Here is a 21,115-nt window from a genome sequence, read left to right on the forward strand (position 1 = left end):
AGATGACACAGAGTTAATTTCACAGATTTTACATACAACACACCTTCCAGCCAAATATATACTTCATATTGACAGCAGGACCCAATCAGCTGTGTGAGATGACTGATGTAGGCCTGTCTCTCTCACTGCACACACAGTTTACTTTTACTTTCCAGCTTAGTTTTATACATTCAGCTGTAATTAGGTGGATTTGTTTCTCTCATTTGAAAGAAAACACATTTGATATTGGTCTTTAAAAACTGACCAATCTGCAGCTTTATCCTTTATTTCTAAGGCGGTAAACTAAAGGGCAGTACAGGCCCAAGTAAAACTAATGATTTATTTTATTTAGGGTCGTGATGCTAACCTCTGCTGGTTTTGGCACTTGGAAACTTCCCTTTTTGAGTAGTTTAAAAATATATATATTAAAATCTCTGATTATTTGTGCACATAATTTGGTGCAGACATATGTTATAGATGCACTAATTCTCATCATTTTAACATATTTTAACCTGAAATTGTCTTTTGAAAAAAGACTAAGTTTATCTCAAGAGTAACATAACTAGTTAGGAATCTCAAAATCTTTCATCATCACCATTTAAAGTAGATTTTGCAGGTGTATCAACTGACTTAAGGAGGGAAAAGTCTGTGCTGCAGGTTCATCCCTCGGAAGCGTCATCATCGCTGCAGCAGCAGTTTCCTTTGGAGCAACAAACTTGAAAATGCGCTCGACCGACGGAAACTTGTGCAGGAGCGACCAGCTGAAAACAGAAAACGGTTCTGCTTCTGAAGAGTCCGGATCCGAGCTGATCCTACCTGAAGCAGCTCCTCCGGTTTCACTGCAGGACACCACACTGCGTCAGTAACAGCTGTCCTGCAGCCCTGCACCGGCTGCCAGAAGGGGAATTACGTCCTCAGTGGAAGACTTGACAGAGGACTGGATTTTTTTTTTCCAGGCTTCTTGGATTTGGTGGAAATATTTGCCTTATTGTGAAAGGTAACCCAGCACCTGCGTGTTGTTGTTGAGCCAAAACATGAGTCGTGCATGAGAATCGAGTTAGAAAAGTTTCTTAAATTTAAGATTGAATGGTTATTTCCATTTTGGTGCTGTCTCCTGTTCTCTTAAGTTGCTGATACATGCTTATATTTTAAGGTAGTAGTTATACATTTAGTTTAATTTTCCTCTACATTACCTGAATGGTGTAAAATAACTGTTTATCTTGCCTGTTAAATAAATATTCACTCATAAACAGGCCATTGATACAATTATTGGTATTTATAATAATTGGCTGCACAGCCAAAGAAATCAAATGAGAGGACGTGTTTTAATAGGAGCGCTTTTGTTCTAATAATAAGCCTGGACTTGTAATTGAGCTTAGGTCAAATTTGGAATTGGTTGATTTATGGCCTCTCAGCAGTGTTTCTTTACGTGTGTGTGGGTGTTTGTGTTGTAAGGTGCACTGATTGTTGTTTTACTGCATTAGCATGCTTCATTATCTGCAGCATGGGAGGGAAAACTCTGCATATGAGCATCAGGACATGCCCATGTCTTCACCTGGCAGGTGAATGTCTGACTGGAGGCTCTTGCCTGTAATGTCCAGTGTGGCTATTCTGCAGCCTTCTCAATCCCCACTATGCCTCCTCCCAGGGGACAAAGTTTTATTTTTAGCCTGTGTCTTCATGGCAGATGGGCCAGATACTGTGATGCTGTGGATGCTGTTACCGCGTCATTTCTCTGCAGTTAATCCATGTTGCCTTGTGGTGCGGCACTGTGGGGCAGAGCAGATATTTGAACACAGCAGAATGTGTGGACACTGGTGCTCATGTTTGATCTTTACAACAATGCACCTGCAGATCTTGTGCAACATGAATGGCTCCTACATGGAGCCCAAGCTGTGGGGCCAGTGCAGATTTCAGTGCATCAGGTGGTGTTTTTCAGTTCTTAACAGTGGATTTTGTTTGCATATCACATATTTTCTATATTAGTGAGTCTTCACGTTGGTCACATGGCATCGTGTGTGTGTTGTCACATTGGTGGTAGAGAGTAAAATACGTGATGATGTACATGTGGTCTTCCTCAGTGTTTGTGTGTCTCACATCACATGTTCCTGGACGCAGAAGGTGTTGGTTTTGAGTTTCTTTCACCAACTGAGCCCATGTGACTGCTTGGCCAGGCCTCTATATTTTCCAGAGTACTCAAAAGGTGAAATAAGGTTAAAGATAAGAACAGCTTTTCTCCTCAAATTCACCATCTCATGTGTCCAGTTGTCTAATCGGTGTAATTGTAATTCCAGTTTTCTCAACTGAATTATCCTCCAAATTAAATGATTCTTGTTTTGTTTTGTTTTGTTTTGTTGGGCTGAATATATGTGACCACAAGCAGCTCCTTGGATGTCTGTGTATTTTATGGACTTGATTTGTGTTATGAATATGATAATAGCTCCCCTGGTGCTGCACAAGCTGGTTGGAATAATCTTCGTAGCACTTCCACATGTAATTCAGATTTCTGAGCTGCTAGTGCAAAGGCTAATAACTAATAGTTAATTAATTTAATTGATCAATTTAATGTGACATATTCTCGTCACTAACATCATATCATTGTGCCGTCATTAACCAGAAAACCAAAATGGTTGTGGTGAAACTTTTACTTGGCTTTGGTTTGCCAGAGATAAATCATTTGGCTACAATCTACAATAAAAGTCTGGGTTTATAAATCAGCAGGCCTGTGTCTCTGTTAGCCAGCTGACCAGCCGACTGCACCACAGAGATTATGCTACGTCTTCACAGCTCCTCACTATGCAGTGACAGAAGCATACTACAAATGACAGCAGCTGTCCTCTTAGTAACAACATTATTCATGTAGGGACATAGTGCAGCTGAGTCCACTGTGCACACACCTGATAAAGACATCAACATAACAGTCAAAAGGCTTCAAGGGCTTGACCCGAACATGCTGATAATTTTTTTAGTCCATCGACTGAGCGTGTAGCATTAAGGTTGAAGTGCAAAATGCATCTGGAAGCAACATACAATGACAGGTGGGGAGGTCTGTTTTAATGTGTCTCTGTAGGGGTTGAAATACAAGGTTAACTGGTGAGTGACAGGGTGTTGAAGCAAGCTGGAAGAGAGTGAACTATGGTGATTTGACTCCCGTGAGAAAACAGAGGAGAAGAGGAGCATGGCAAATGTCAAAGGACATGTGCATAAAAGCCCTCGTTTGTTCCCTAGATCTGTGATTTATCATCCAACAGCGAAATGTTTCTGTTTACGTCCAGGTTAACTAGACTCTGCTATCACACTGCTATGTTTGGACTTTCACATCAACTTCGAAGTTTCTCACTGTTTTCACTCATCACATTGGGTAATTTGAACTAAACGTCCATTTGTTTTCATCATGCTGTTAGAAATCCTTTGAGACAAAAGCCAAGTGCTGGTTCACTTAGCTTCCGGAGGTGAATACTTGCAATTGCATTCTTCTGCTGGCTAGTGTAACGAAGATGTGTCTAGGCTACCCTGTCTATATCCTCAACTGGAATGTCACAGGTCACATGGCCTCCACTGACATGCAAGGTGATATATATATTACCGTCTGGGAGGCTTCTGAAATTTAACATTCCCTCCGTCTTCCTCGGTTCCTCGGTTCGCCACCTGTCCACAGTGTGAGTCTTATAATGAGTTGACCGTCTCCACTGGCGCGGTGGAAGTTAGTGCTTAAGTGAAATTGTGAGATATTTGTACTTAAGTGCAGTATATTAAATTTCTAATGACTTATTATTCCTCAGTAGGTCCTATTCTGAACCTGAAGACTACTTTTAAACACATTGCTGTTGCTCTACGACACCACCAACAGCTGTAACTACATAAAGCCCTTAAAACATGTTGGTTGCACAATCTAATATAATCTAGTCATGATATTTAATAATTAATCAGTGAAGTGTTTTACTAAAAAACATTTTCAGTACAAGCAACAACTACTTTGTTAGAGCTTTTCAACACTGGCAGGCTTTTAATTGCTCTACTTAGACCCAGCTTCTTTTTTGATGGCTTCAGCAGGAACACCGTGATGCAATGCAATCAGGAAATGTTCCCCATAAGCCACAGAGAAACACATCCATTCTCAGGGGGTGTATTTTAAGGTTGGCTCACGGTCGAGGGCAGCGGGGCCCAGGGTTACCAGAATGGGGGTTTTAAAATGGGATGATGAAGGAGAAACTAGTGCTTGAAGTGGACTGTGAAGGGAGTTTTAGGTAGGTGCAGGGCTCCACACAGTGAGAAAGCCTGTTGTTATAGTTAATTGATTAATTATTGTCAAAAAAAGGACATAAGCTTGAGCGTTATTGTTTCAGGGGAACAGAGAAACACTGATTAGGTATGGCTCTCATTAGTGATATGGTTCAAATGGAATCATTGAAGTTGTAAAAATGGATTTGGAGCCTCGAGTGTCATGTAGCAGGATGGTGGGGGGTTGTAAAGTGCTGGTAGGGGAGCAGAGAAGGAAGCTTAGTGTGTCTGGGCCCCCCATGTAAAATAGAAAGTAGTAGAGAGGAGTGAGGTCGGTAAGATAAGTTGGCCTGCTCTCCTGTTTATCGGAGGGATGTGAGGCACAGAGCGGAGGCTCAGCTAGGAAGGAATGAGCGGAGTCATCGGGCTTGTGTAACACGACGCTCCGTCTTGATTGCCCGTAGCAGCTGGGCAGCCACTGTATCTGTGTGACCGTGTGCATCTCCTCACATGTGTGCTATTTTATGTTGAAGTGAGGTGGATTTCAAAAGATATTACCTTCCATAATGTGTGATCATTGTGCATCAGTCTGCCCTGCCCGTCATGTTGATGGCTCAGTCTGCTAGTGTGTGGACTCAAAAACCCATGTTTGTATCATGTAGACATTAAGTTGAGTTACTATTCTTTTTGATTTATCTCTGTTCTTCAAGTTTTTTTGTCATAAATCATATCAAAGCTAAACCTGAAACTCAGAAACATTTACAGAATGCGCACACTGAAATTGGTTTTCTCCTTATGGATCGTTCTGAATGTGTTTTAGTGAAGATCTGTGCATGCAGAACTGTTTATATATCTTTTGTTTTAAGTTGGAGGGTCCATTCAGCAGTGCTGTATGTGCAGCATGTTTTATTTTGTCCATGATAGCAGCAGCTTAACCTCCACACTAAATCAAGTGCTCTATCACTGGTTGTTAAATGCATCAAAGCATGTAAGCAAACGCCACTTGGACGTGACACGGAGTGTCTGCTAAGCTAATAAGTAATCTGATGTACACAAGTAATGTCATGGTCTCTTTAGAACGGTGGGAAAGTCCGAGCTCTTCCTAGTCCTGGACACTTCAAGTGGTGTATTACTGTTTTGAGTCTTTTAAGTTTTAGTAGTGCAGCAGGCCAGGGTGGTCATTACCTACACTAATGAATCAAACTGAGACGACAGAGACACTGTCTGTTCCAACCGTGTCAATATATGGTCCTTAATTACTGAGTCATTTAAATACTTGATTAATAAGTTAATTGGTTTGGCTCTAATATGTCACATCTTTATGAATGTTGTGTTCTGTCAGTATATACGTGCTCTCTGTTCTCATCCTTTCTCCAGTTCCTTCTAGGCAAACCCCGGTGAGGTGGCATCCCTTCGCAATGCGAAGATGGCGACCCTGCTCCCTCCCCCAGGCATCCATGCGTTCCGCGTCTTCACCCAGGAATCGCTGGAGAAGATTGAGAGGCTCAAGGAGGAAACAAAGAAGGCAGCAGAGGTAGAGGACCATGAGGAGGAAGAGCCAGCAACCCCAAACGCTGACCTGGAGGCGGGTAAGAGCCTGCCCATGATCTACGGAGACCCTCCACCAGAGCTGCTCAACACCCCTCTGGAGGACCTGGACCCCTTCTACAAAGCACAGAAAGTTAGTCTGAGCACATCTGGACTCATGTGGCAATCAAACACACACTGTGCAGCGTCTAATGATTATGTTGGACTACACAGTTTGGTAACTTACGTTCACTCTATACAGATCATCTCTGTGTCTTTCAGACATTCATTGTTATCAGCAAAGGAAACACGATCTACAGGTTCAACGCTGAACCCGCCTGCTACATTCTGAGCCCCTTTAATTTGGTTCGGAGAGGAGCCATCAAAATTCTCATACATTCATATCCTTTGATTAATTTTGTGTGTTTAGGTTTGACTGCAGTGAACAAAGGGAAGAATTAACGTTCATGTTTGCTTCTTTAATCCTGAATCAAATTATTTAGCATGTTCATCATGATAACGATTCTATCGAATTGTGTGTTCATGACAATGAGCAACCCACCAACGTGGAGTAAAACCGTTGAGTGAGTACTTCACATCACTGCAGATTCAGTAAGTCCTGTTATTACTTTTACTAACTTGTGTTTTGCACAATTTCTTTATTTTCTAGGTATGTTTTTACTGGTATTTATACCTTTGAGGCGACAGTCAAAGTGCTGTCTCGGGGTTTCTGTGTTGGGTCGTTTACATTCCTTCGAGATCCATGGAATTGGTTGGATTTCATGGTGATCAGCATGGCGTGAGTATCCAAGTGTACTTTTATCACAGGATTATTCATAAACTGATATTAAATCCCTATTTCAACCAAGCAGCTATTTAAAAACTAACCTCAGCTCATTCTGCAGGTTTTGATGACTTATTATTAGGTTAATTCAGATAGGAAAATGAATAGATAGTATTTAGTTTTATTTATTTATTTATTAATTCATGTCTTTCCACAGATACATCACTGAGTTTGTTGACCTTGGCAACGTGTCAGCTCTCAGGACCTTTCGTGTACTTCGAGCCCTTAAAACAATTACTGTGATTCCTGGTAATTTGAATTTTTTGGATTATTATTACATTTTATGCTGCATTAAAATCAATTTTGTGTCTAAATGTGAGTTACTGTACTAGTGAATATTAAGTTGAAGGTTTATAGAAGGCTGAACTGTATGTAACTGATTTATGGGAGCTGTTTTGCCTGGTGCCCCTTTTAAAAAGTAATACTTATTTTAAAAAGTAGGTTTAAGGTTCCATATGTGTATGACAGCTTGGTCCGTGTCAATATAGGAAAAAACAAGTTTGTTATAATAATAACATTGTTTTATTACATAAAAAGCCTAACGTTTAACTTAATAATTCATAATTATGAAATTTGATAACAACTTGAAATTATGTCAAAACAATGAGATTAAAAACCAAACTTTTTATTTCATTATTTAGATTTTCTAGCTGTTATTTCAACCTTTTTTGTCATCTTTTGATATTTTAATTTCACAATGTTGACTGAACTTTAACATTTTGACAGTTACTTAATCATTTTTACTTACTGTTGCTTTTCTTGTTTTGTAATTTAAAAAATAATAATAATATATAATATATAATGAATATTGAGTTTAGTATAAAACTATTATTTATGCTGTTGTTAAATATCTTGTCTAACCGACTTGTCCTTTGTGTTTTGTCAGGTCTGAAAACCATTGTGGCCGCTTTGATCCAGTCAGTGAAGAAAATGGTGGACGTCATGATTCTCACCGTCTTCGCCCTCGCTGTTTTTGCCCTCGTTGGCCTTCAGCTGTTTATGGGAAACCTGCGGCACAAATGTGTGCGCTGGCCTATCGATACAAATGAAACTGTCTTTGACTTTTTTAACACCACAGCAGCATTTAATGACACAGTGACCTTCAATGACACGATGGACGTCAATAACACAGGATATTACAACAGTACCTTCAATTTCCAGGAATATATTGAAAGCCCAGGTATGTTGATCGTGTGTTATGTCTCCTGTTGTGAGTTAATATTGTTTATAGTGAAATAGATTTCTCTGTCTCTTTGGTTTGGTTATAGAAAATCACTATTATCTGGAAGGCAGCCAGGACGCTCTTCTTTGTGGAAACAGCTCTGATGCCGGGTATGTATGATCCACTCTGAGGCCACCATGATCCTTTCTAATTCAGAACCACTGACATCTGTCACATCTGCGGTCGGGATGACAGTTGTTGAATGCTAATGTTTGTCCTTTGTTGATAGGAAGTGCCCAGAAGGATACACATGCATGAAGGCCGGGAGGAACCCCAACTTTGGCTACACCAGCTTTGACTCTTTTGGCTGGTCCTTCCTGGCTCTTTTCAGACTCATGACCCAGGACTACTGGGAGAACCTTTTCCAGCTAGTTGGCACTTCTCTTATTTGTTGCTAACAAATTTCCTCTAATCTGTAACTTTGTTCATTGTTAAATTAAATGTACTTGTCCTTAGTTCTCGTAGCTTCTCTTTTTCTCCAAACACAGATCCTGCGAGCCGCGGGGAAAACGTACATGCTGTTCTTTGTGGTGATCATCTTTCTGGGCTCCTTCTACCTCATCAACCTCATCCTGGCTGTAGTAGCCATGGCTTACGATGAACAGAATCAGGCAACTCAGCGGGAAGCCATCGAAAAAGAAGAGGAGTTCCAGAGGCTACTGTTGCAACTCAAGAATCAAGAACAGGTCTGTAAGGGTACATCAACAGATGGTGGTGGTAAACAATACTGAAATGATGAATGGCTAAACTTCATTGCTTAAGGACAGTGATATTTGCTTTGACAGCAAAGATTAAGAGCATTTTCTTATGCTGCTTAGCACAAAATTATGATAACAAGTTGCTGTTTTGTATTAAATTTGTAGTAAAACTGAGTCTTTTACCCAACAGGCTCAAATTCTTGGGAGCCGAGCCACTTTAACCAGTGAGAAGTCGCTCAGTCGTCACACAGCGTCTGACTTGGCAGACGATGAACTGAGCATTGAACATGATGAAACTGTCAAGGATTGTAACGGGAGACTCGTCCCCCGTCTGATCGTCAGAGCGCCCACCATGGTTAAGGTCAGTGAGCGCTGGTTGGACAACATCCTGCCAAAGATTGAAATGTTTCCTCTCGTTGATTGGAGTTTTTATAAACTCAACATGTTTTACAGTCTCCTTCAGATCACAGACTCAGGGAGAGGTCGTTAGGCTCCGTGCACAGCATGCTTCATCTGGATGAACCAGGCCTGATACACAGATCTGCTAGTGCTGCGACTGTGCTCACTGCAGCTGCTATGGAAGGTACAATACCAAATGCCAATAAACCACTTCATGTGCTGTTTGCTTATGAACATGGTTTTGCTTTGATTGCACTTGTGAGACAGATATAAGCATCATTCATGCCAGGTGACATAGTGAAAGTCTCAAGTGCCCACAGGGAATGAAGAAATACACAAGGCTTAGTAGCAGGTTCTCAACGCGATGCTCTAATGTGAGCTGTGATTACTGAGATTATCAGCAGCACGCTGTTATTTATTCTGTCAGCTGCATCCCTAGAATCACTTAAAGAGAACCCATGTGCTTTGATAACACTGACTACCTGAGCACTTTGTCTGCCTGTGTCTAGAGTTGGAGGACGCTCAGAGGCCATGCCCACCTGGCTGGTACAAGTTTGCTGACACGTTCCTGAAGTGGGACTGCTGCACGCAATGGGTGGTCTTTAAAAAGTGGGTGCACTTTGTGGTGATGGACCCTTTTGTCGACTTGGCCATCACCATCTGCATTGTGCTCAACACCCTCTTCATGGCCATGGAGCACTACCCCATGACCCCGGAGTTTGACTACATGCTGTCCGTGGGGAACCTGGTGAATATGTGCCACCCGTTCAGTTCACGTTCTGCCGTGTCGGGGTTGATTTATCCAGCTGTTAAAACAAATCTTTACCCGTTCAGGTTTTCACTGGGATCTTCACAGCAGAAATGTTCTTCAAGCTCATCGCCATGGATCCCTACTATTACTTCCAAGTTGGCTGGAACATTTTCGATAGCATCATTGTCACTCTCAGTCTGGTGGAGCTGGGCCTGGCAAATGTTCAGGGCCTGTCTGTTCTCAGGTCCTTCCGTTTGGTAAGAAACATTCATTAATTCATTCATTTGGATCTATTTACGGAAGAAGCATCCGTTTCTATTCATTATCTGTGTTTGTGTGTGTCCTGTGTTGGAGACAGCTGCGTGTCTTCAAACTCGCCAAATCCTGGCCCACGCTCAACATGCTGATCAAAATCATCGGCAACTCAGTGGGAGCTTTGGGAAACTTGACTTTGGTGCTGGCCATCATCGTCTTCATCTTCGCCGTGGTGGGTATGCAGCTGTTTGGCAAGAGCTACAAGGACTGCGTGTGCAAAATCGCTTCTGACTGTGAACTGCCGCGCTGGCACATGAACGACTTCTTCCACTCGTTCCTCATCGTGTTCCGCATCCTGTGCGGGGAGTGGATCGAGACCATGTGGGACTGCATGGAGGTGGCTGGAGCTGGGATGTGTTTAGTCGTCTTTATGATGGTCATGGTCATTGGAAATCTAGTGGTGAGTTGTTCATGCTGCTGTCTTGAGATGATGGAAATGTACTGTAACTGGGCAATGAGGATGCAAACCTGTAAAACTGGTTCAAAGTGTGTTCTGCTTTAAACTCAGATTAAGGTTGTTTGTCAGTCTTTGTGCAGCCTAGAAAATAATTTGTGCATAAATTTTCTTTAGACTTCCTCAAAATGTGTCTTATTTTTTATGGTCTGTTTTAGTTGATGACAAGATGAAAGAAAATTATTTCCACCAGTGCTTCTTCAGTGTGCAGTAAATCATAACTGGATGGTCAATCCTGAGCTCACACAGGCCACAGCTAAACTGTGACCGACTGGCACTAGTGAGAAGCTGTAAAGCTGACAAACTGTTGTGTAAAATCGTTCTATATCTCACGGCTATCTTATTATGATGACGGGAGATTGTGTGTCCTGCTTGTCTCAGTAGTTTATTGTTAACTTCCCAGCTGAAGGATGCAGAGGACAGACAGCCACAGCTGGGGGAGAACATGGTCTCGACACAGGGGGAGTATAAGTAATATCTACACAGCAAAGGCAGATGATGACCTGTTTGTAGATGCTTTCGTTGTTCTGTTGCATCAAAATGCGATTTGAAAACAGCTTATGACCCAGGTGGGCAGTGATTTCAATATTAATAGCTCCATGCCTTACTTCCACTTCTTCTCACTCAGTGTTTGGGTGCATTTCCATGACAAATCAGCAGTTTCTGATGCTTAGTGGATGATTCTAAGTATCTGAAGCTTGACATTTTCTTTTGGGCTGACAGAACAAAGCTAGCTGACGATCCGTCTTCATTTCAGCATCATATTAAGACCAGACCAGACCAGTGACCAGAGCCAAAAGTATTTCCGGTTAGGTTATTCATAGAAATGAAAAGGAAATGACTTGTCAAGTGCTGACTAGTGCTATTGCACACTCACTGCCACACTGTGCTGGAGCGATTGTGGCTTCTTTGTTTCTCACACTGTACCACCAGCCCACCCACCAATACTCCAGTGTATTCTCACCTCGCATAAAAATGCGCGGCATTTCCAATGACATAAAGGCAGATAATACACTTACACACTTGCACACAGGAGGGGGGGGGATTTCTATTTAAATCAGATGACTTGAGCCACCAAATAGTGGTTTTGACCTTGAGTATGTGCTAAGATCCGGCACCAGTAAGCTTGCTGCCGCTGAGGGAACAAACGTAGACAGCTGAGCGAGCAGAGTTCAGGTGGTAGCAGTAATGGTTGTTAAGATGATCATATGCAGCCATCTGCACCAAAGCATATGGAGAAGAACTGAACCTGCAAATTTAGGGACATTTTATGCTCGTCTCTTCTTTTCTTGCTCCTGAATTTGCAGCGTCTTAGTTGGATTATTTATTGACTTTCAGCATCATTTGTTCTTTTTTTGTAGCACTGCTTCTGTTTCCAAAGATGCAAAGATGCTTAGTTTAGCTTTGCATAAAGGCTGAAAGGTCGGAGAAACATCTAGCCTGGCCCAGTCCAACAATAACAGAGTCTAATGCTCAATAAGTAACACGTAATATCTCACAGTGACACCGAGACTCCTGCACATAAGCCCATGGAAAACTACAACTTATTTTTGTACTCGCACATTCAGGTGCATATAAAGCATCTAGGAAATCACCAGTGATATTTGTAAAAATCTGAAAGTTATTTTGTGCTGTTAACACTGAAAACACTACATATAACCCTTGAACAGTTTGTGTTGTCTTCTGTCAAAAATCATTGCATCTGTTACGCTGCTCTGCTGTTGAGCTTGTGTTTTGTGGACTTCGGCCCTCTTTACTGCTCCAACGCTGGAAAGAGAGCTCAACTTGTCTGTGTAACCGCGATCTCCTGCTAAACCTGGGAAATAGGAACCGAGAAATTGACTAACAGGTTTAAGAAACTAAAGATAGCTGCGACTGCAACAGGAGGCAGACGATGTAGTATTTATTGACGTGCCATCACAGGAACAATTTGATATGTGATGTGCATCTGAGCTCGCCCAGACTTTTGTGTTTATGCCGTTCATGTCTGCACTGATCCGTGGCTATAAACTTGTCCACCTGGAACTATAAAGTATTTACTGGGAAAATAGAATCACTCAACAATTCTGGATATTTCTACACAAAGACTCTCACATTTAGTTTGATTTAACCATTCTTAAAAATTTCAGATTTACACTCACATTTCTTATCACTTTCACGCGTTCCTTTCCTCAGGTGTTGAACCTCTTCCTGGCCTTGCTGCTCAGCTCCTTCAGTGGAGACAACCTCTCAGCAGGAGACGATGACGGGGAGATGAACAACCTCCAGATTGCCATCGGCAGAATCACACGGGGCATCGACTGGACCAAAGCATTCATCATTCGGACAGTCCTGCAGATTCTAGGCAGAAAGCCTAAAGAGCCTGGGGAAGGTCAGCCGGACGCTGTGGACTCTAAAGTGGAAGGAATTGAAATGAACCATTTGGACTCCAGCCAGACTTGCAAAATGGAAGATGGGATATCCAACTGTTTGGTTGAAGGCCGGCCTTCTGGATTTATTGTGGATGGGGAGCTCAGTCTTAATGTGCCGATCGCTCAGGTGGAATCTGACTTTGAAAACCTGGGTGAGGATGATGAAGGTGGTGAAGACGTGGCCCATGATGCTCATGATTCAGACATTTTAGATGATAAAAATAGCCGTCAGAACACGGTAAGCAGCAACCACACATACATAGACCCTTACCTACCTAGTAAATACTTATATGTATGATATTTCAAAGATGCAACAGTCTCACTATCAATCTTATGACAGTTTAAAAGGTAACAACTGATATTAATAGACACTGATGTGTAAAGTAAAAGTGCAGATACTTTCACATATTTAAAGTGACCTGACATAATTTTTACAGATACATACATGTAGTTTGATGACATAACATAACATAACATAACACACAGCAGTAAAAAGTATGTTAACTTAAAACTCTAGAGTTTTGTGATATTTCTACTTTGTGTATTTCCATATTTTCATACTTCATCCTTTGACTTTACTCCATTTCAGAGATATATCAGCCATAGTTACTGGGTCTCTGATATCACAATATTTTATTTTTATTATTTCTTTTAATAACTTGAACTCCAGCAGTTCTACAATGTGGTAATGATATATTTATTTAAGTAAGTGAAATGAATTCAATGAGTACTTCTGCAATTACTGCATGAACTGTGTGTGTGTGTGTGTGTGTGTGTGTGTGTGTGTGTGTGTGTGTGTGTGTGTGTGTGTGTGTGTGTGTGTGTGTGTGTGTGTGGTTAGTTTCACTTCCCATTCATTTCTATATGGGACAAAGATGGGCAGCTGCATAGTGAAATAAATACCTGCAGAGAAGTGGGAAATTCAGGTTCACTGTGTCATAATAAGTACTACTGTACTAAGTTAAAATACTCCTGCAGAGAGGTACATGTAGGACCTTTCACACATCCTGCACATAAGGGCTAAACAATAAATTGTTCTCATATCAATATCACGACTTTTGTGTTGCAAACATGTAAATTGTCCAGAACTAGCAGGTGAGAGAACAACAGATAGCAGAGACGTCTGTGCCCTATGTGTTTATCTTCCTACTTATAAAGGCTCAAGTTCAATATCTATTGGTGTTCTTCTAGGAAAATGTAGAAGAAGAAGAAGAAGAAGGAACAGAAGAAGAAGAAGAAGAAGAAACTAACATCTCAGGAAATGTCAAAGTGAGATTTATAAAAAACCCTTTTATCTTTTAACATCTTTTAACCTGTACAGCAGGTGTTGTATTTAAGGTGGTGTTATATTTGTGGTTCTGCTAATGAATTGAGGAAACCATATAGTTTACGTTTACTTCTGCATGGTGGCTTTTTAATTCACCTGCTCTCTCACCTCACTACCAGCTTATTGGTGCTTTGAATGATGGGGATTCCTCAACATGCAGCACGGTGGACTATCAACCACCTGAGCCCGAACCCCAAGTGGAAGAAGAGGAGCCAGACCCAGTGGAACCAGAAGCCTGCTTCACAGACAGTATGCACAGCCAGTCGTAAAAGTGTCTCCTTAACTATGCAGTAGTTGCTTGCTTTTTCTTTTGAAATAATCCTGAACTTTTCCTCTTGTTAGACTGTGTGAGGCGCTGGCCATGTCTCACTGTCGACATCACCCAAGGCAAAGGCAAGAAATGGTGGAACCTGCGTCGAACTTGCTTCACTATTGTGGAGCATGACTGGTTTGAAACCTTCATCATCTTTATGATTCTCCTCAGCAGTGGAGCTCTGGTGAGTGTTGTCTCCAGTGCAACAAATACGGAAACCGTTTTCTGACGGTGTTACAGTAATCTCGTCTTTCTGCAGGCCTTTGAAGACATACACATAGAAAGACGGCGAACCATCAAAATTATTCTGGAGTTTGCAGACAAAGTTTTCACCTATGTCTTCATCATCGAGATGCTCCTTAAATGGGTTGCATATGGCTTCAAGACCTACTTCACCAACGCCTGGTGTTGGTTGGACTTTTTCATTGTAGATGTAAGTTTTGATTTCTTGTTTCGGTGTCGTTTGCCTATTTCTGTGACGGCACTTGAATAAAAAATGTTTTGATTCTACCACAGATTTCCGTGATTAGTTTGGTCGCCAGCTGGCTGGGATACTCTGATCTTGGGCCAATCAAATCCCTCAGGACGCTCAGGGCTCTAAGGCCTCTTCGAGCACTGTCAAGATTTGAAGGGATGAGGGTAAGTTTGCAGTTCACGATGCCCAAGAACGTTTGAGCAATGTGTTTGCATGTTTATTGCATTGCGATGCTCATTTGACCAGCTTTCCCCTGTTGTTTGTTGAATGCATGCTTACACCATGGCTGCTTTAACAGAGCTGACTGAGGTAAGAGTCCCATCAGTGACTGACAATTGACTGATACTAAGTTTATTTATAAACTAAATGAAATTTCTGTGTGATCCTAACACCTCTCTGTCGGGCAGGTGGTGGTGAATGCTCTCGTTGGGGCGATTCCTTCCATCTTCAACGTGCTGCTGGTGTGTCTGATCTTCTGGCTCATCTTCAGCATCATGGGAGTTAATCTGTTTGCTGGCAAGTTCTACCGCTGCATCAACACCACCACAGAGGAGCTTTTCCTCATGTCAGAGGTCAACAACAGGAGCGACTGCATGGCCATCAGAGAAGCAACACAGGACGCCCGCTGGGTCAATGTCAAAGTTAACTACGATAACGTTGGACAAGGCTACCTGTCTTTGCTTCAAGTGGTGAGAAGTGCTGTTAGTGAATGAATCTGAAGTTGTTGTACACAACAAACCACATTTTGAGACACATGTATATGTTTGCAGGCAACTTTTAAAGGTTGGATGGACATCATGTATGCTGCTGTTGACTCCAGAGAGGTAGTTAATTATGATCATTTCAGGAAAAATTCAGAAGATGATGATATCACCTTTTATCTGCACTGCTTTCACTTAATTTATTTCTAATTATGAACGTTTTCTGTTTGATTTAGGTAGAGGAGCAACCTTCCTATGAGATCAACCTTTACATGTACATGTACTTTGTCATCTTCATCATCTTCGGCGCCTTCTTCACACTCAATCTCTTCATCGGCGTCATCATTGACAATTTCAACCAGCAGAAGAAAAAGATAAGTGTCACACTCTTTACGAAAAGATTGTCATTTATTTGAAAATGCACAAAAGTCATCACACCTATAATGATCTTTGGGTTTTTTCTATCTGCACTTTGGAGATAAAGACATCTTCATGACTGATGAGCAAAAGAAATACTACGATGCCATGAAGAAACTTGGTTCCAAGAAGCCACAGAAACCAATTCCACGCCCAACAGTACGTCTTTCACTAATACATGTTATTTATATATTAAAAAAGATTGTTTATTGTTTGTTATCTACATAATTTGATGTTGAAGATGTAGCTGACAAGCTGACACATGAGCTGGGTATGTGTGGCATGACCATGTTGTCAGTGACCCTTGTGTTGACCTTTTCTGCACACTGCTGGTGTGAACAGGCCAAATGACCCTGCTGGATTTGTGTTTCTGTTCCTTGCCCTCCCGACCCTTCCCCACACCTTCCTTTGACCTGCAGAACCTAATCCAGGGCATGGTGTTTGACTTCATCAGTCAGCAGTTCTTTGACATCTTCATCATGGTGCTCATCTGCCTCAATATGGTGACCATGATGGTGGAGACAGACAATCAGAGTCCTGAAAAGGAGGATTTCCTCTTTAAAGTCAACGTGGCTTTCATTGTTGTCTTCACCGGAGAGTGTGTGTTGAAGCTCTTCGCCTTGCGACAGTACTTCTTCACCAACGGATGGAACATCTTTGATTTTGTTGTGGTCATCTTGTCAATCGCTGGTGCGTAACAAATGCTATTCAGATATTCTCACCCACCGCAGATTTCATGTATGTTGTCCCTGATCGTAGCACATCTCTTCTCATTTCAGGTACTATGCTCTCAGACCTGATCGAGAAGTACTTTGTGTCTCCGACTCTCTTCAGAGTCATCAGACTGGCCAGAATAGGCAGGATTCTGCGTCTTATTAAAGGGGCTAAGGGCATTCGGACGCTTCTCTTCGCTCTCATGATGTCGCTTCCCGCCCTGTTCAATATCGGACTCCTGCTCTTCCTCATCATGTTCATTTTCTCCATATTTGCCATGTCAAACTTTGCCTACGTCAAAAAGCAGGCTGGGATCGATGACATATTTAACTTTGAGACATTTGGTGGTAGCATCATCTGCTTGTTTCAGATCACAACATCGGCCGGATGGGATGGACTGTTACTCCCGATGCTGAACAGGGAGCCTCCAGACTGTGACCCACACTTTGAGCACCCTGGCACAGATGTAAAGGGTAACTGTGGGAACCCAGGCATGGGCATGATGTTCTTCTGCAGCTACATCATCATCTCCTTCTTGGTGGTGGTCAACATGTACATTGCCATCATCCTAGAGAACTTCAACGTGGCACAGGAGGAGAGTGGTGACGCACTCTGTGAAGAAGACTTTGAGATGTTCTATGAGACTTGGGAGAAGTTTGACCTGAATGGAACTCAGTTCATTGAGTACAGCCAGCTCTCAGATTTCTGTGATACTTTGCAGGAGCCTCTCCGAATGGCTAAGCCCAACCGGCTTCGCCTCATTGAAATGGATCTGCCTCTGGTTATTGGGGACAGGATCCACTGTCTAGATGTCTTGTTGGCCGTCACACAGATGGTTTTGGGGGACACAGTGGAGATGGCAGCAATGCGGGAGAGCATAGAGGCTAAGTTCATCCTGAACAACCCCACCTCAGACTCTTTTGCACCAATTACTACAACCGTGCGGCACAGAGAAGAGGAACTGGCTGCTCTAGTCATTCAGAGGGCTTACCGCAAGCACCTACTGAAACGAGGCATACGCCATGCTGCGTTTATGCACCACTCCAAGAGGATAGGTAGACACGACGAAGGCGGAGATCCTCCAGAAAAAGAAGGGCTGCTTGCTCGAAAGCTGGGAGTGCTCTACGGGAGCAACCAGGACCTAGCAGCAGAGATGGAGCAGGCTGCTTTAGAAACTCTAGCAAACCAACTTAATCCACAGACATTACCACATGACACGAGAGCACAGCGTGGTCAAGAACCACCTGAGCCAAATATCATCGTTGTACCTGTAGAAATTACCAATGAGGTTTTATTACATTCTGCCCCCAACCAACATCAATTCACCCTGCAGGCAAACCTGAGAGAGTCAGTTGTATAACAAACAGCAATTTAATGTGTCTTTTCTAAAGTGTTTGTTAACGTGAGCTGAATTTTTCCACATTGGATGATGAGGTTACACACTGCTAATGGATGTTTACACTGCGCTTATGATCATTAAACCTTCTGTTTTTTTTTCTACATGATATTTAAATGTCTTTTTGGGTTGGAGAACTTGAAATTGGAGTGCATGGCTGTCTCTGATAGTAAAAGCAAGTTTAATTGATTATGTAAATTTGTTAATTAATGTTTATATTTTCACATTTAAATCCTTTCGCACACCAGTTTCCAACCAAAGAGCAACTTGAAAATCAGATAAAAACCGAATTGTCTGTCGCAGTTTTGCTGCGTCCATATCACAGGCTACATAGTTGTATGTGCAACAGAATTATCCGAATATTTGGAAATTCATTTAGTATCTTAAAGTTAAAATTGTTTAGTTGGGAGTCACCTACGGACCTAGTTTAATTCATTTTTATGTAACATCTCACCAGTGTGAGCTAATCTTACAGTTAGAAACTAAATTATTTTATTTATGGTGACATATTTATTGTACATATGTACATTTATTAATAAACAGTGTGAGTCTGGATCCAGTTCACCCCCCTCTCTGTTAGTAATTATTAGTTGACTAAAGCGTGGGCCCACTGATGCAGTTCTGTCCCTGGCCCAGTTTATTTTGCACTATATCTGCCCCTTTGCAGTAGTTAACTGTACGACTGAGAGTGTGGGAGCTTCTTTCATCACTGATCTCTGCATGTTCTTTGTCTTTTATCCCACAGCATAAAGAAATGTGTTTTCATTCAGGTTGACTCTGTGACTCTAAACTTAAGCTGAGATGTTTACATTCACTTGGTTACGTAGCAGAACTGCTAATCTTCCCCGTCCTTCTGGAATTTCTTGTACATTTTGAATTAAGTTTGGCCTCAGGTTGGATCAAGTGCACAGATTGTGTTTCGACTTGATTTTAAATGAACCTGAATTGACCTTTTTACATTTTATTTTCATTCTAGTGGTGGATCTGTTCATTTCAAGTCTGTCCTCTTGTAGAAAGGTTGCCTCACTCGCTGTTGTGTAAGTCTTAACTGAATTTAAAACGTCTTACTTTGAATATATACAAACATGAATAAAATAAGCACTTTTGCAGTTATTTTTTTTACGATAGACTATAGACGGCTCTCTCTTCTCTTGTTTATTTAAGAGGTGTCACTTTGTCTTATCCAGTCTGTGATGTGACCTGCAGCAGATTCACATGCTGCTGCAGCACTTTGCTCCTCTAATGGTCATTTTAACAAGACAGCATCCTCCTTTTGTTTACATGTCTAATGTAGGGAGGACAATACTGGAGATTTACTGCTACATCTACACTCACTATTGTCTGTATATACCTATGTTCCTGTTTTCCTTCTGTATTGTATATTTTTATTATTTTGTTATTATAAAAAACTGTAACTCTATTATTAGAATAAAGGACTTTCCTTTAGGGAAAAGTTGGTTCCTGTTCTAACTTGGCTGTGAAACGACACTGGTACACTGAGGCTCTCTGGTGGTTGAAAGGTGGAAACGCCTCACTGCTAAACTTGGGAGTGCACTTATGGCATTGTGTGAATTATGATTCATGCATATTTGGTGCATTAATGAGTGGATATAGCTAAATTTTGAATGCACTTTTGACAGAGTTTAACCTTCAAATACTAAAATTGTGCAGCACAGTGGGTGGTCTACTTTCCTTTCACGCCACAATCTGCACTGCACTGGAGGTCGCATGGGAGCAGAGTTCAATTAAGAGCTGTTTCTTGAACAGAACTCATGACATCTGCACTATACACTCCAGTGCACGGATCACTTACTCATTTGCGGATATGCTGTAGGTGCATTATTATTAACTGGCAAGAAGTAAGGCGGGGAGTTTGTTTCATTTGCATTTGTTTGAAGTTGCATGTGGTGCTTTGCCAAGTTACATAAAGGGATGTGGGCTCAGCTGTACAGACGCTCTGCTCCGTTGTGTGTGGCAAATTTCCATTTTGTTCCCTGGCATAAGAATGCGGCTTGATTCCCTATGACTGTTTGCAGCAGCACAGTTTGATGCTCAGCAGTCTCAACTAAGAATTACTCTCATTACTGACTTATTGTACAGTTTTCTTGATGTTTGGTCTGTAGAACATCAGATAGGGATGTAAGATTTAATAGAATACTTGTTTTATGCTGACATGAGACAAGGAAAAGCTTTATTTTCAGAATCTGATCTTAAAAATCTGACCTGAAAGATGTGAATTCAAATAGTTATAGTAGTTATATCGATTACTGTTTCTGATTTAAATATAAAAAAAATAATAATACTAATATTAAAAAATGAAAAAAACAGGAATAGGTTTTGGTAATTGGTGTCAGGCTCTGAGTCACATTTCAGTAATTATGGTTGGAGGAGGGTGGTGTTTCCTGTCAGCTTAGCAATGTCGTTGGAGGCAGCAGTTTATCTCCTGCTCACATACTGTGAAAACTCCATGCAGCACTTAAAAACCGAGCGCCGGGTGCTGTAACATTGATATTTGCTTTGAAAATTATGAAAATGTGATGTGCTTGGCTGACTTGAAGACTTCACTCTTGACTGCATGTGGATGATGCATAACAAGACAAGGAGTTATCGCTAACAGCAGTGTGGGGCAACGGTGGCCACACGGTTACAGTAACATGCAGGTAAAGAGTGTAGAGAGAGGCCTGCAGCGATCAGATAGACCCAGAAAGAGTCACACTACTGCATTTTGGATCAGCTGCAGGCGACACAGTACAGTACAGCACAGCAAGAAGTATAGAGCTACAACTACAATCTCCAAATATTAATATTTAGTTATATCCAAACAGGAAGCGTGAGTAATCTCTGTACTACAGTCCATACAGTAATTATTAAGGTAATTCAGCGCGCAAAGTGGTGGACAACACACACACAAGAAGCCCTGAAATACAACAAAACTGTTATTCATGTGCAAA

The 21,115-nt window shown here is 41.6% G+C and overlaps 1 protein-coding gene across 1 annotated transcript; it reads left to right on the plus strand.

Moving 5' to 3' along the window:
• The first annotated feature begins 840 nt into the window (after positions 1–840).
• scn4aa (sodium channel, voltage-gated, type IV, alpha, a) lies at positions 841–19,592 on the plus strand. Its single transcript, XM_026351804.1, has 27 exons — positions 841–976; positions 5,578–5,881; positions 6,010–6,128; positions 6,222–6,311; positions 6,398–6,526; positions 6,729–6,820; positions 7,458–7,751; positions 7,840–7,903; positions 8,023–8,164; positions 8,282–8,479; positions 8,682–8,852; positions 8,945–9,074; positions 9,400–9,638; positions 9,725–9,898; positions 10,000–10,356; positions 12,586–13,059; positions 14,013–14,090; positions 14,268–14,397; positions 14,491–14,645; positions 14,721–14,894; positions 14,978–15,100; positions 15,344–15,625; positions 15,707–15,760; positions 15,874–16,011; positions 16,109–16,213; positions 16,474–16,744; positions 16,834–19,592. The coding sequence occupies exons 2-27, from the start codon at positions 5,627–5,629 to the stop codon at positions 18,126–18,128; spliced, it is 5,733 nt and encodes a 1,910-aa protein (XP_026207589.1). The 5' UTR covers positions 841–976; positions 5,578–5,626; the 3' UTR covers positions 18,129–19,592.
• The last annotated feature ends 1,523 nt before the right edge of the window (positions 19,593–21,115 follow it).

This window comes from Anabas testudineus, chromosome 19 (assembly GCF_900324465.2).
Source record: "Anabas testudineus chromosome 19, fAnaTes1.2, whole genome shotgun sequence".
Lineage (NCBI taxonomy): Eukaryota > Metazoa > Chordata > Actinopteri > Anabantiformes > Anabantidae > Anabas > Anabas testudineus.